Raw genomic sequence first — 16,154 nt, forward strand, 5'->3', positions numbered from 1 at the left:
AGTAAACTATTATATTATGTCTTCTCTGTTTTCACTACAGGTGTATTTCTCATTTAATATGCATCAATTCAAGATGGTAACTGTGCTGACGAGCATGTATTTTACCTCCCGCATTAATTATTCACACACCCACACACACAATTTTTTTTGGTGGGGGGGTTACATTTTCTTCAGCTAACTGACTTGGTTGCAAATGACACAGTTCGGTATATAACGCGGTCGGGTTTTATGGCTCCCAACTACTGTGTTATAGTGGGGTCACACTGTACTATGGAGGTCAGGCCAAGAAAAAAAAGTGTGTTTCCTATTGCACTGGTTTTATAATTAGGGTAGACATGTCACTTGTTAATTTCTTTTTACATGATATATGTTTTTAATGTGATTTCCTTGTGATTTTTATTTTTTTTTACCATGGGGGAAGAAAGTGCTAAGGTCAGCAGTAAGAAAAAGGGACAATTGGCTAACTGGAAACAGACATATTATAAGCCGTCTGACACAAATGCTGGCATTCTTATCAAGCTGTAACTTCAGCAAAACTGGTAAACAACAATAGCCACCTAGTAGTGGCTAGGGGGTATACAAGGAAGAGTTGGCAAATGTCATAAACCAAATGACTTAAAGAAAACTATATTATAAATTTAATAGATGATACAAATGTCCATAACAATAATAAGTTTTGTTTTTTAATCATACTGTGGGGATGGAAGAAGACGCTTACAGACTCTGAGGTAAAAAAAATGTCCAAGGTCACTGTCATGGTAAATCTCTTTAAAGAAAATAATTGTTTAAGCACATTAAATTTAGTGTGTTACATGTCAACTAGTGCTAAACATAGTGTGACTGTAAAATGTGCCGTGTATGGCACTATTGTTTTGTGTCCATGTTAGTGCCATAGACAAGTAAGATAGTTGTGGTGCAAATGAACTTTTTAACAAAATGCACTGGAATTATCAGAAATGTAGAAAAATCAAAGAAATCTATAAGAAACTCAATTTCCATATATATTTACCTTTAAGTCAAGTCAAATTACAAACTTCACAGGCCTGGATCTCTGGGAGATCTGGGTCTGTGCAGTGTTTTTAGTAGTATTCAGTACATTTAAAAAATACAGACTTTAATCTGCCAGCCTATTATGTGACAGCTGATTAGGGTCTATGTTGTTTGTAGTTGGTGGAACCTATAAGCAGGCACGCATGGATATAGTAGTATTTTTATGTCTGGGATGCATTTGAGATTACCTATGTTCATATTTTGCATCAAATGAAAAGAATCTTGTATATCTTTATTCTTATTCATAGTGATCCTGAAACACATGAAAGTTCTACTGCCAGTATAATGACCGAAAAGGAAACAGAGTCAGTGGAAGTAAAACTTTTGAAAACAATGGATCATCCAAAAGTAAACCAAAATGGAAAGGATATAGATGTTGAAGAAATGAACAGAAGAAATTTAGAAATGTCAAAAATGTACATAACTCATCCTGATCCTGATGGTAGTGATAAAGAAAGCTCAAGTTTGAAGCCAGAAGATAACAATTTAGAGACTGACACTGAAGTGACAACATTGGAGAATAAGAATGTCAAAGGAAATAAAAACCAGTGATGAATATATATGCTTCCTTGGTTACCATCCCCTTGGATTTCTGACGTTTAGGCAGGTACATTACCTCCAGTATTAGAAGCAGAGGGAGTCCCTCATATGAAAAGTGTAGACCTGTTGTTTTCGTTCCAACAGTACTCCTTCTCAATGGATGTACACAAGCCAGTTGAGACCCACATCCATGTTCCTCTACCTAGATCACACAAATCCAGTTGGTTTACACCCTTCACCTTCCAGGTCCCCATTGACATACAAATTATTTATTAACTAAGTAATAACTTGAAATTTGAAATAGAACTGATGAGTGTACATGCTGTTAACTCTAGTATTTAATTTTAAGTCTAAATGCTTCCAGCTCTATCCCATTGCTGTCAACTAATGCAGGTCTTTTGACCATTATTTACAAATGGAGAAAATGTCTGAGAACATAAGTTTATCCACCACTAGCTACTGGGATTCCCTGATATGAAACGTCTACTTCAATCCAGACTTCACTGTTCCACTATCTCCTGCTCAACTTTGAATGACTGTTGTCTGAAATTAGTAAGCAGAAGCAAACAACAAACTACCAACAATTTTTCACAGAAGCATAGGAAAAATGTAGCATATGCCAATGGGTTGGGTGGGTGGTTGAGAAATGTACCTTTTAATTGCTGTTTATTTACTGGGTCTGAATTAAATGTTTACATGTATTAGGACCACAAATGTGGAGGCTTATTTTATGCAGAGTTATCTCCCTTTTATCATTCATTGAGCAATACAAAATGTGCATTCCATATAAGCTAATACGTGTTCTCCAGAATGTACATTTATCTTTTTTGTACATTTATTCCAACAATATTTAATCTGATCATTGTTATTTTTAGCTGACACATTACCAGCATGCTAGAAATAATTCTGTAATAACCATTCAGAAGCAAATAGTGGGATCATCTCACCACAGCTCAAAGAAACCCATCAGTTTAATACTGTTAATCATGGAAGACAGATTGATAGCTTACGTTACATAGCTGTGCATGCCAGCGACCCGCAGGTAGTCAGTTTGATATTGTCACACAGTGTCATATTTTAGATTCTGCATCCATGTGCATGTCCTTCTTAACCACATATCTACTGGGTTACCCTTCCATAAGATTTAATACACTCTAGTAGTTAACCACATATCTATTGGGTTACCCTTCCATAAGATTTAATACACTCTAGTAGTTAACCACATATCTACGGGTTACCCTTCCATAAGATTTAATACACTCTAGTAGTTAACCACATATCTACTGGGTTACCCTTCCATAAGATTTAATACACTAGTAGTTAACCACATATCTACTGGGTTACCCTTCCATAAGATTTAATACACTCTAGTAGTTAACCACATATCTACTGGGTTACCCTTCCATAAGATTTAATACACTCTAGTAGTTAACCACATATCTACTGGGTTACCCTTCCATAAGATTTAATACACTCTAGTAGTTAACCACATATCTACTGGGTTACCCTTCCATAAGATTTAATACACTCTAGTAGTTAACCACATATCTATTGGGTTACCCTTCCATAAGATTTAATACACTCTAGTAGTTAACCACATATCTATTGGGTTACCCTTCCATAAGATTTGATACACTCTAGTAGTTAACCACATATCTATTGGGTTACCCTTCCATAAGATTTAATACACTCTAGTAGTTAACCACATATCTACTGGGTTACCCTTCCATAAGATTTAATACACTCTAGTAGTTAACCACATATCTACTGGGTTACCCTTTCGTAAGATTTAATACACTCTAGTAGTTAACCACATATCTACTGGGTTACCCTTCCATAAGATTTAATACACTCTAGTAATTAACCACATATCTACTGGGTTACCCTTCCATAAGATTTAATACACTCTAGTAGGCAAACTTCTCTCAATTACCAGAGGCAGAGTGAGGACTCTCTGCTGACAAGAGTTTGTCCACATCACTTCTTCCTTACTAATGCACACTATGTAGGGTCATATATAAGCATGAGCCATTTGATTTCTAAAGCGCTCTCCGTTACGGATCAATGCCATCTCACATCTGTCTGCGTGGTTTCGAGTCTCGGATTCGGCGAATGTGGGTATGTGAGAAAGCTTGCCAGTAGCTTCTCGAGGGTTGGTGGTTCTTTCTCAGGGTTTCCCGGTTTCTTCCTCCACCATTAATACTGGCCGCCATGTATAGCCTATCGTGTGCTGAAAAATTACGTTAAACCCTACAACAACAACAACAACCAGTCCAATGGGTTTACACCCATCTGCAAAATAAGTGAATTTATAACCTACTTAGCACCAATTAGTCAAAGAAAGGGTTGTGCTCTAACTTTATTTTGTAATATGATCAATATACTGGACAAATCAATTTTATACCTCGAAACTTTCAGAAGCAGTCCATATATGCTTTTAGTGAACAGACTAGTTCTTCGGGCCACATTCATTAAATAAATAAAAATTGGTATTTATTTGACTGTCTGTGGGAATCGATTGATATCCCGAATAAAAAAAATCCTATATCATACTGAGTCAGTTTCAATCAAAATGTTCAATTTTCCCTTAAAATGATGTTTAATTTACATCGTTCTCTATTATTTGAACTGTTGGTACTCACCCTCCTTGTTTTTGTATTGAATGTAGGAACCATTTATGGCACATATTTAGATAAAGAAAAAGTACGAGTGGGAAGCATCTAATTTATTTTTCATGAGTTATGCTCTAGGGATTTGCACTGTATTTTAGAGTTATACTATTCAGGAATCATGTTTCTTATAAAACTCATTCATCCTGAGACTAGCAAAAGCCCACACCCTTCTTATACATCAGAAATTGAAGGTATTTGGAATCGTTGTTTTGTGGTGTTTTTTTTTTCATTTTCATAGCGGCTAATAATCACTCATCCTTATGCTTGTATATTAATTTTGTCTAATATTCTTAAATACAACTGTGAAGTAATTTAATTCCAGTCACTTCACAAGAAAACATGTGAAGTATCATTAATACTTGCTTATAAGTCCAGTATAGCTGCAAACAATATAGACCCTGATATGCCACCTCATAATGTGCCAGTTTATCAGGGTCTGTGATGTTTCTATGGTTTACTCATAGCAGACTACATTGATCTTCTGGTGCATTATGTGACAGAAGATCTGTGTCTACACAGTTTGCAGTTTCATCAGACTTATCATTAAGTACATACGGTAGTTGTCAAATGCAGTATTGTATAAGGTACATACATGTAGTCATGTACAACTGCCTAGTATTCACAAAGGTCATGCTAACCTTTGACCCTTTGAACTGGTGACACTTGGCTGCTATATCTTGGGTAGCATCAGTCACACACACGGCAGTGGCTACTATACTGGTAAATTAACTTCCACTGCTTTGAAACATGAAACAGAATTAGCTTAGGGTACCATAGTTAGCTGAAAGATATATTACTGACTCAAAAGAAATCCGATATGAATACCTGTTTCCAAAGAGCAGCACTCTCAATATAAACCAATGGTTGAAAAGTCTACTCAAGGCTTTGAGATTGACTCTACCCCGGACCCAGCCCCATTAGCTGTTTTAAACTAATAAAGCACATCCACTTGTACTGGTGCATCACAATGTTCATCATTGTTTGAAATTGAGGACACTTGATAATCTAATCATCAGCTGGAAATTTTTCACCATGAATGACTGTCACAGCATAGTAGTTTTTTTATACTGATGGAATTTAATCATTTTGGTGGTCTATTCTTATTAAGTTCATTTACATATATGCCATATTCCCATTATACCAGTGTACCAGGTTTTATTTATGGTATGTACCATGGTACTTTTCCACTGTCCCAATAATTCCATAGTTTTATCATTAAGTAATGTATGCAGATTCCAGAGTAATCTTGTTACAGATTTAATTACGTTAAAAGCATGTTGTCATTTTCATGATGAAGTAATTCAGAAAATTATTTATTGATAAAATTGTTGTTTTTGTTCTAAACTAATTTCAAATATTAAAAAAAGAATTATATGTACAATATATGAATCTTGTATCATGTGTTAGAGACATATCACACAGCTGTGCTAAGAGGATTGAGCTAGATTAAAATTATGTATAGGCAGACACTTCCCACCACAATCATGTGACAAACAATGTACCACATGTGAGTTAAAGTGCCTTTGATATAAGGCATGCAAACAAAAGTTTGACTTAATATTTCTACACTAGCTTTTGCCTGTCCTAGGATGGGAGTGATTAAAGGAAGTTTCAAGATAAAAAAAATTATAATTAAAAGTAATTTTTAAAACTTGAAAAATTGAGATGAACGAGTTAAAAGAAAAGTTTGAACATAAATATTCCAAAAAGTATTTTAAAAAGTTAGGATGCCACTGTGGGTTTCTTGTTTGGATACCTTGACACAAAGAAATACAAAATGTGGGTATTTATATACAAGATGTTGCTGTAAAAACAGTCTTTCGTAGTAGATAGGGTCATAAAAATGAAGCTTCTAAGTAAAAGCAGGTCTTAAGTTAACATCACGTGTACAATATCTGTATCACCAATGTATTTATGGACTAGCCAGCTGTAAATTTAAGCATTCTTAATACAAAAATACTCAGAAGAGAGTTCATTGTAATTGTTTTCTTGAGGAAATATTTCCTATTCAGATAAGTTAATGTACGTATCCAGATAGGTAGGGAGATAGGTAGGTAGGCATGTATGTAGGTAAGTATATATGTATGCTTTATGGTTTTTCGATGCATCATTGAGTGTTCAGTACTTTATATATTTGAAGTGACTAATAGGTTCAACTAATTACACATTTCATGTTACTAGTGTATTAATAAGACGGGTTTACAGCGGGTTTATACCATAGATGTGTTCTTGAGATCATGGCATCAATCAGAAGTGGTGTAAATTGAAAGTAATTTTACCATAGGATATTTGTAAGGAAGTTCTTGGGTAAATTATACCTCTACGTTTTCCAGTAATTATTATCAATACATAATTTTCAAACCGATTAATACATATAATACTTAATTGCATTGATTAGCTATGAGATGCACATATATGCATAAAATGTATGCATGTACATGAGCTGTGCATGAGTCACAACACATGGCACAAGTGATGGCGTAAAAACCAGCACAGTTGTGCAAATTGAATGTATGTCTTCATTTTAAATGGCATTAAAGTGAAACTGGTTCAGTTAAATTGGTATATAGCAAGCATCACCTGTATTTTGAAAAAAATAGGTAACTTTAAAAATGATTACTTAAACATGCTTAATGTTCAGAGATTACAAAATCAATTTTTGTACTAAAAATTAATTAGATTTTAGATTTTTTATGTTAGAGTAAGGTGGGATTAATGTAAATTGACATGCACATTTATACATGAAGATCTAATTACTATAAATGTACATAGAAACAAATCAATGGTCAACACCATAATTTTGATTGAGGCTCGAGATAACATGTCTATCTTCACTATTATTTTTATTTCCAATTTCATTCTTAGCAAAATCAAGGAGAAGCATTTACACATTCAGTCTGAATAAAACATTTTCAGTTTCATTTGAATTAAAAGCATTGTTAAAATTGCAGTTGTGAGTAGACTTGATAATATGATGATAAGTCTCTAGGACAGGTAATTTGTAATGAACGTTTGTCAGAAAAATGCATAAAAGTAAGTGGTTCAGGTCGCCTTTTAGGCACTATAAATGAGATTAAATAGCAACATAAATCAAAGATATTTGAAACTTCATATGAAGTAAAGCGACTCTAAGCAATACATTGTGTGGTTTTCAGTTTCATTTGAATTAAAAGCATTGTTAAAATTGCAGTTGTGAGTAGACTTGATAATATGATGATAAGTCTCTAGGACAGGTAATTTATAATGAACGTTTGTCCTCTTTGAGTAACTGTTTAGTATCTAATTTACTTTAAAAAGACATCTATAAATTGGTTGGAAAAAGACTTTTGCATGAGCTTATTTTCAGTAACTTTGTACATGTCTTTTGCTATTTGTTCTGTGGAAATTACATGCAGATGATGCACATTTAGTGTTGCAAAAAATACCCTCAAGGAAAACAAAATACCAGGTGACAAAAGCACCTTATAGTACTGCTTTGACACCTTCTCACACCAGACCCTTCCCGTCACACTTTATAAATTGCATTGTACACCATCTCATTCAAATTTGTGAACATTTTTCTTTGATGGTGGCTTACATTAACCTAGTTGTCGATTTCCTAGTCATCAAATTATTTTATATGATATTTATTTCATATATTTCTTTTATGAGAATCGATACATATATATGTTGATATCCATAATGAATGCCACCATTCAATCAAACATATCCGATATCAGTGTCTAACATGATATTTTTCTCATCACAACCAGAATCATCTGATAAATCCTTGTTGTCATTTTCATTATGCAGCTCATTTTATACTTTTTTCAATCAGCACAAGCCTCCTGCTTTGATAATGTCTTGATTTGGCAAAATACCTTCTGTATTACTGTATTAAAACTTGTTTCTATCATATATATTTTCTCTTTCTTCCATTATATCTTTTTTTAAAAGACTCCCAAAATAATATATTTTATTAAAATCTTTTAACTGTATATATAGTTCATGTATGTATGTATGTATGTATATATATATATATATATATATATATATATATATATATATATATATATACAGTAGTCCCCCTCTTGAACGGCCCCCCTGACCAGCGGCCACCCGCTCCTTACGGCCAGAATCCGTTGGCACCGACGAGTTTGTGTTCAAAAGTACCCCTCGCGAAAGGCCACCCGGCTAACGCGACCAGCGGCCAGCATATTAGTGCAAAATCATAAAATTTACCCGTCACAAGCGGCCGCATTTTATTTGAATATGTATCCAGAACCAGTATTGTATTCATAACGTGTGTTAAGTAATCCGATTTCTGTTTCCCGATGTCAGGTTTTCGTTACTGAAAGAAATGTTGAGTGAAGTACATTTACCACTAAGGTTAATATTATATCATTTACGCCTCACGAGAAGCCAAATTTATTCCATAAAAACCGAGAAAGACTCAAATTTTAATCCATTCAAAAGGGTAAGTACATGTAATCCAATTAGCCTTACTGCTGTGTTATCATAAGATGTCCGGTTTAGTCACTCTGATAATTGTTAAGAATACAATTATCGAACAGTAGTAACAGCTGAGAAGTGGCAGTATCGATGAACAATACCCAAGTCAGCAGGAAAATGGTTTAATAGCCTTTATGGCTTCCCTTAGTAAGATGTTGAGCTTGTTCACTTTGGTAATCAGTGGCTATTACTACTGACAATAATTGTCAAAATTACGAATCCTAGCGGCCGCGAGGTCAAATCTGCGTGATGTTAATGGTACACATCGAACCCGTTTTGGCTTCTCTCACCTAGTTTCAAGAAATGTATAATAACAATAGGGTACCAGACTGCGACTAACAAATCACGTGACAAGATCACTTCCTTTAAAAACACACGGCAATTTGTTTAGATGCATACAAAATTGTTTTATCAGTATTGTAGTTGGCAACATGAATAACTTACTGCAAAAAGATCAACATGTCATCGAGGAAAATAAAGATTCTCAGTTTAGAGGAGAACGTGAAAGTAATTCAACTGACCGGGGGGGGGGGGGGGTGGGGTGGGGGTGGGGGGGAGAGGGATCGTCGAGGATCCTTGCAGAAAACTAACGTCGGGAAGACTCAGATAAACAATATCGTGAAAGATAATGAAACAATTCTGCAGAAGTGGAAAGGTGAAATGGACGGAGAAAGGAAGATTGTTTGAGCCAGGAGACGTTTGTATCCTGATTTGAAAGACAAGAAAAAGCAAAAATTTTGTCTGTTGAACTGGGATATGACGACTTTACCGCAAGTAACGGATGGTTGCACAGATTTCAAGTGCGACACAATAGCAAGTGTTCTGTCATTAGCGGCGAATCAGCTGATGTTAATAATGAAGTTGTCGAAGATTGGAACAAAAGACTAAACGATATATGCAGGGGATATCACAGCAAGGATATTTTTAATGTGATGAGACTGGTTTGTTTTTTAGACTGTTACCAACAAAGTGACGTGATGTGAACTGTAACATAATTAAAAAGGCAGTTTTAAAACTGTATCAATGGTTATTCATAGCATTCTTTTGCAAATGATGACAAAGTTTGTTTTACATTTATTTCACATCATGCATGTGATTTTTTAATTAAAATATTAAATATTTAAAATTAAATGTACTTGTGACTTTTTTCATATGTATTTACTATTCGCATTTGTCATCCCCCTCTAGAAAGGCCACCCGCATTATAAGGCCACTTCCCTGCTGCATTGGGGTGGCCTTATAAGAGGGGGACTACTGTATATATATATATATATATATATATATATATATATATATATATATATATATATATATATATAAATGATGGACTTTACTTTGAAGAAATGGAGAACACATTTGTATAAAGGCTGGCATAATAGCAGTTCACTCCTGAATGTGGAGCTGAGTTTAGAATGCAGCAGTTCACTCCTGGGTGAAGTTTTGAATTTATTCTGTTAATTAATGCAGCTGGATCATTCTGGTAAATTTCACAGCGTCATAACAAAAGTCAAGCATTTGACTTAATCGAAATGAAATAAGTATTTTTAAATAATACAATTTTCAGTAAAGGTATACAACCAGAATCAAAGCCAAGGATAAGCATTAAACAAAAGAACAGTACCAGCACCAAGAACAAATTTTCTCCGCAATGAACTAAAACATGAATCACGAGTCCATTAAACCGTCAGCAAATTGTGGGAAAAAACTATTCAACCATTCAACCATTCTAAAACTGTTGTTGTTGTAGGGTTTAACGCCATTTTTCAGCACAAGATAGGCCATATATGGCGGCCAGTATAACTGGTGGAGGAAGAACCCTGGAAAACCCAGGAAAGAACCACCGACCCACGAGAAGCTACTGGCAGGCTTTCCCACGTACCCACGCTAGCCGAGCCTTGGACTCGAACATACGCAGACAGAGGTGAGATGGCAGTGATCCGGAACGGTGAGCGCTTTAGACCACTAAAACTGTCGATTCACCTTAAAAATTGCTATAATAAAAAAAAAACTGTTTATGAATCTATTTAATCATCACCGTGCTTGGTCATTAAATATTTTGTCCCATGAAACGTAATGAAAACGAGAGTGGAAAATGATATCAGAATGATGAGTTTATCCAGCAATCTCCTCAAAACGACAGTAAAACGAGGTCGTACATTATTTGTTTATGTTACTACTAATTATGAACATATCGAAACTTTATCCAGGCATGCATACACACAGACACACTTACACACTCCTTGGTATCTCAAAAGCATGCCAGTCTGAGAGCCTGTATATTTACAATTGTGTACGGAGGATCTGTTGTGACACCTTAGCAAATTGCATCGTCAAAGTAGAAACATAAGTACAGATATATGGACGATTTCTTATAAGAATTATTTCCAAAATCTTTAACCGTTTATTTAAAGGAATATAATTAAAATTAATATATAAGTTATATTTAAGTTCTCTTTTAAAGAAATGTGGGAATGATTGAACCATAAATATCCTAAGAATGATTTTTTTTTACAATAATACGAGTCTGTGAGCGGTATTTTATATACTTCCTTAATTACTAACAACAATGAATATTTTTAATCAATCCCTGGCCAAAGATTGATTTGACAGACTATACATGGCAGACAGTATATCTGGTGGAAAAAGAACCCGGAAAAACTCCCGGGAAGAATCTCCGACCCACGGGAAGCTACTGGCAAGCATTCTCACACACCCACGTTTGCCGAGTCTGAATTCGAACACGCGGATAGACGTAAGATATCAGTGATCTATAAAGACGAGATCCTAAGAACACACTGCCACCTAGCGCCGTTTTCCTTGACAGTATATGTATCTTGTCATTTGCATAATTCTTGTTTATTTGTTTTATAAAACAGTTTTCATTTCTTCCCTAGATCTGTAAAACAAATTTAGCATTTTCAACTTGCAATATACTTCGAAATATGTAATTTCTTAATAAGACCCATAACCATATTTACAAAAGTCAGTCATATAACAATATACTTGATACGTGGCTATACTAATAACTTGCATGCATATTGATAATTGCTTTCGAACAGCCGTACATACTTATAAAGGTGTACGTGATACTAGATATGATTTATGTAATAGATTAACAGGCATAAATAATAGATACCCGATTATTTCTTATCCAAAGAGATTGCTAATAATACTATCCTACAAGTGCCCAAGGGAAAATTTAGATACTTTCTTTTATTTTCTCCAAATAAATATTTACTCAGTACAAAATGAACAGGGTAAAATTATGTAATTTTAATGTTCCCTGCCAATGTAATATCTACCACTAGGACGAGCCGTGCTGGATGTGGATTCGGAATAATATAAGGGACGAAGTACATCTACAAAAAATGCATGTGCAAAGAAAAAGCGGAAAATGAAACAAAATAAATTATTGTTTACATAATTGAAACTGCCCAGGAACCTTGCAATTAACCCGAGGCAATCATTGACCAATCTTCACCTTGTCACTTCTTGAACTCGTATAATATGTAATCAGACTGAACATGTTTACCAGTGGTTTATTAACACCTACATGCCCTTGTTAGAGCAATCGTCATTGTTTGTTTTCTTAGACCCCTCCCCCCAAAAAAAATATACTAGATCACTAAACTCGGAGTTAAAAATTCACAACATCAATCCGAGGCTGTGTTTGTTATGTGTTTTCTAAATGTAAAGAACATCCAGGCATTGCATCCTTTATCACCACTGCAGATTAAATTAACTATCACTTGCACAAGCAGACTAATATTACACACACACATAAGCAGAATAATATTACACACACACACATAAGCAGACTAATATTACACACACATAAGCAGACTAATATTACACACACATATGTGTATGTGTGTGTGTATATATATATATATATATATATATATATATATATATATATATATATATATATATATATATATATATATATCAGTGTGTTGCCTGGTCCTGATTGGTCCAATAATTCCTACATATTGAGTTGTACAATCTCGCATAAGTACTACAAAAGCTGCAACATAAGGCTAGACAACAAACTGAAAAGGCATTATGTCTCACCGACCATAACACGACGGGTTACGATAAAATAAGCCTTTCTGACTCACAAGCCTTTGGACACTCTCTTGTTTAGAATAAAATACAAATTTAATTTAATTTTCGGCGAAAAAAGATAGAGAGGGAGAACAAATGGACATATCATAATTCGCAAGGGAACTGTGTTCCAGGATACAAAGATTTCAGCTTCATTTGGGTATTCTCGTGTTACGTCCTTTTATACAGTAATGCGGTGTGAAAGTTCCGAAAATAATTCATGAATATTCATGATACATGTATGCTTGCGTATATGTTTCTTTAGCTTGGGTTACATACCGGTCAAATATAGTAACTATATCTGTATGTTGCCATATATTAATGATAATCTGTTCTCGGTGGATTATCAGCCGAGGAATAAGAAGAATAACTACATTGACAAATGAACCTTATATCGATAATTAAGCAAATATATATCGACTATTTTACCTAGGTTAGTACTTCTTTTATGAAAACTAAAACTTAATTACAGTTATAAAATGGATTAAATAACTTTGGAAATATAGATTTATCATAAATGTGTAGCAAATACCTTTCATTTACAGACTACGTTTACTTATTTTAAATTGAACTTAGATGATCGACATTGTTAGATTAAAAAATAAATGTATTCCTGAGAAAATGTTGATATTACCGTTAAAAAGAAAACGCTGTAAATAATAGATGAAGAATATATTCCCTTTCTAAAACTTTTTAGTGTAATCACAAATAATTGCAGCTTGTAAAATTTATTGATTTCATCAGCTGAGTATTTTATTTTCGCTTTTTCTTGCAGGTGAGAGACTGTATCGTACAAATTTTGAATTGTGTAAATTCTAAATTAAATGCCTGTTTGTAATCAGTATAGCCTTTTGTCATTGAACGCTACAATAACCTTACGAATAATAAGGGCAGAAATCAATATTGATATAAAAGGTTCTACAATTGCATAAAGATAAATGACATAAATGTTTGACTTAGCAATAACGTTTTGGTGTGACAAAAGAAACCCAGGCTATCTTTATTAGAAGCAGTTGAGATTAACCATAGGGGAATAATTCAAATAGAGCCAGGAAATATAACAGAGGATTGGTTGCAAAGTCACTGCTGGAATAATGTTCGTCCATCGGTGTCGATGAGGACCATTTAATGTCATCGATTCACTGGGGGTGGGTCCTGAGATGGCTGATCAGTCCAAACCGAGCAAGGTAGAGTCTGTTGCAGTGGGAACATAGATGTTCAGGTTGCTGACTGTGACTTGAGGAAGTGCTGTTCCTGGATTTGAGCAGATTACGTTTCTCAGTCATAAGGAATATATACCCGATTATTTCTTATCCAAAGACATTGCTAATAATACTATGCTACAAGTGCCCAAGGGAAAATTGGGATACTTTCTTTTATTTTCTCCAAATAAATATGTACTCAGTACAAAATGAACATTGTAAAATTATAATATCTACTGCTAGGATGAGCCGTGCTTGATTTGAATTTGGAATAATACGAGGGACGAAGTACATCTACAAACAAATGCATGAGCAAAGAATAAGCGGAAAATGAAATAAAAGAAGTTGAAATATGCATACTTCTAAACAGCCCAGTAACCTTGTATCAAACCCAAGGCAATCATTGACCAATTTTAACCTTGTCACTTCTTGAACTCGTATACTATGTAATCAGACAGAAAATGTTTACCAGTGGTTTATTAACACATACACGATCTTGCTAGAGCAATCGTTATTGTTTGTTTTCTTTGACCGCCCAGAATATACTAGAACACTAAACTCGGTGTTTAAAATCCACAAAATCAATACGACTTTGTTTTTGTCATGTGTTTTCTAAATTTAAAGAACATCCAGGCATTGCATCCTTTATCACCACTGCAGATCGAATTCAATATCAAACCTATATTACACACACACACACACACACACACACACACACACACACACATATATATCTATCTATATATATATATATATATATATATATATATATATATATATATATATATATATATATATATCAGTGTGTTGTCTGGTTCTGATTGGTCCAATAATTCCTCATACTAAGTTGTAAAATCTCGTATAAATACTACATATGCTGCAACATAAGGCTAGACAACAATCTGAAAAGGTATTATGTCTCACTGACCATAACACGACGGGTTACGATAAAAATACGCCTTTCTGACCCACAAACTTTTGGACACTCTCTTATTTAGAATAAAATACAAATTTTTCTTTAATGATCACTGCATCGTCGATGGAAGTGGTTCTGTTGAGGACACCGTCAAAATGTTTCGCCCAGTATCTTCTCCTTCTCGGTTATGAGAGTGCTTCCATGGGGCTCTCGTGGAGGGGTAGTACCTCTGATGGGGGTAGCAGTCATACTATTTTGGGGTAGCTTGTCCACCTTTGGTCCCCACTTAGTGCTCAGCTCTCAAGTTGTAGTTGTTGGAATAATGTAAACATCATTAGCAAATACTAGAGAAATATAACTTTTTAAACAAAGTAAAAGCTTCATGTATGTGCGTATTTCCTTGTTTGTGACAACTTCTCTAGACTTAAGAAGCTAACGAGGACGGTTTCAATGTGTGATCTGCTTCTTATTGGTCAAATAATTCCTCCCTACTGGGTTCGTAGAGTCTCGTATAAGTATTACGTCAGCTAGGCCTATGGCGGAGGAAAATATGAAAATGCTTACGTCTGACGAGCTGTAACACGACGGGTCACGCATCAATACACTTTCTCACTCACAAACAATTCGACACAGCTCACCTACCTATTCTAATGATGTCATTTTATTTTTATGAATCACTGTAGCATACGGTCGTCATAATTTATGTAATATATTGATGCCTATATTCCCTGTTCAAAACTATTCCAGACGTTTGTGTGCAACTACTGCGAACAAATACCTATTTAAGACTCATGTTTCATGTTACTATTTAACCGCCATTTTAATACACGGCTAGCTTGAAGAGCACATATAGATATTGAACATGATTGTTTAAGCAAAGAGAAAAGAAAACTCGCATTCATAAGATGCTTATCAATTTGAAGACGAGAATGTCTTCCCTTTTAATATATTTTTCTTTTAAAGGAAAAATGAAAGGTAAATAAAAGTTTTGTAAATATAATACTGGTTTTGGTCTACTACCATTTGTAAGGTTATTGTAATGTTAAACGACAAAAGATATAATTATTAGACACAGACATTTAATTCAGTAGTTGCACAAGTCAAAAGTTGGTACAATAGAGACTCCTAGTTGCAAGGAAAGGTTAGAATAAAATACTTTGACCCGTTGACCAGCTG

General features: G+C 34.4%; 1 protein-coding gene across 2 annotated transcripts in view; it reads left to right on the forward strand.

Moving 5' to 3' along the window:
- LOC149802108 (uncharacterized) overlaps positions 1 to 8,159 on the forward strand; it is an 89,582-nt gene extending 81,423 nt beyond the window's left edge. For both annotated transcript variants that reach the window (XM_089956503.1, XM_089956504.1), the window contains exon 20: positions 1,299 to 8,159. In XM_089956503.1, coding sequence (XP_089812629.1) covers positions 1,299 to 1,602 — 304 coding nt within the window. In that variant the 3' untranslated portion in view covers positions 1,603 to 8,159. The remainder of the gene's footprint in view (positions 1 to 1,298) is intronic.
- The last annotated feature ends 7,995 nt before the right edge of the window (positions 8,160 to 16,154 follow it).

The sequence above is a fragment of the Sinohyriopsis cumingii genome, chromosome 4 (assembly GCF_028554795.1).
Source record: "Sinohyriopsis cumingii isolate HCF-2022 chromosome 4, ASM2855479v2, whole genome shotgun sequence".
In the NCBI taxonomy this organism is placed as follows: Eukaryota; Metazoa; Mollusca; class Bivalvia; order Unionida; family Unionidae; genus Sinohyriopsis; species Sinohyriopsis cumingii.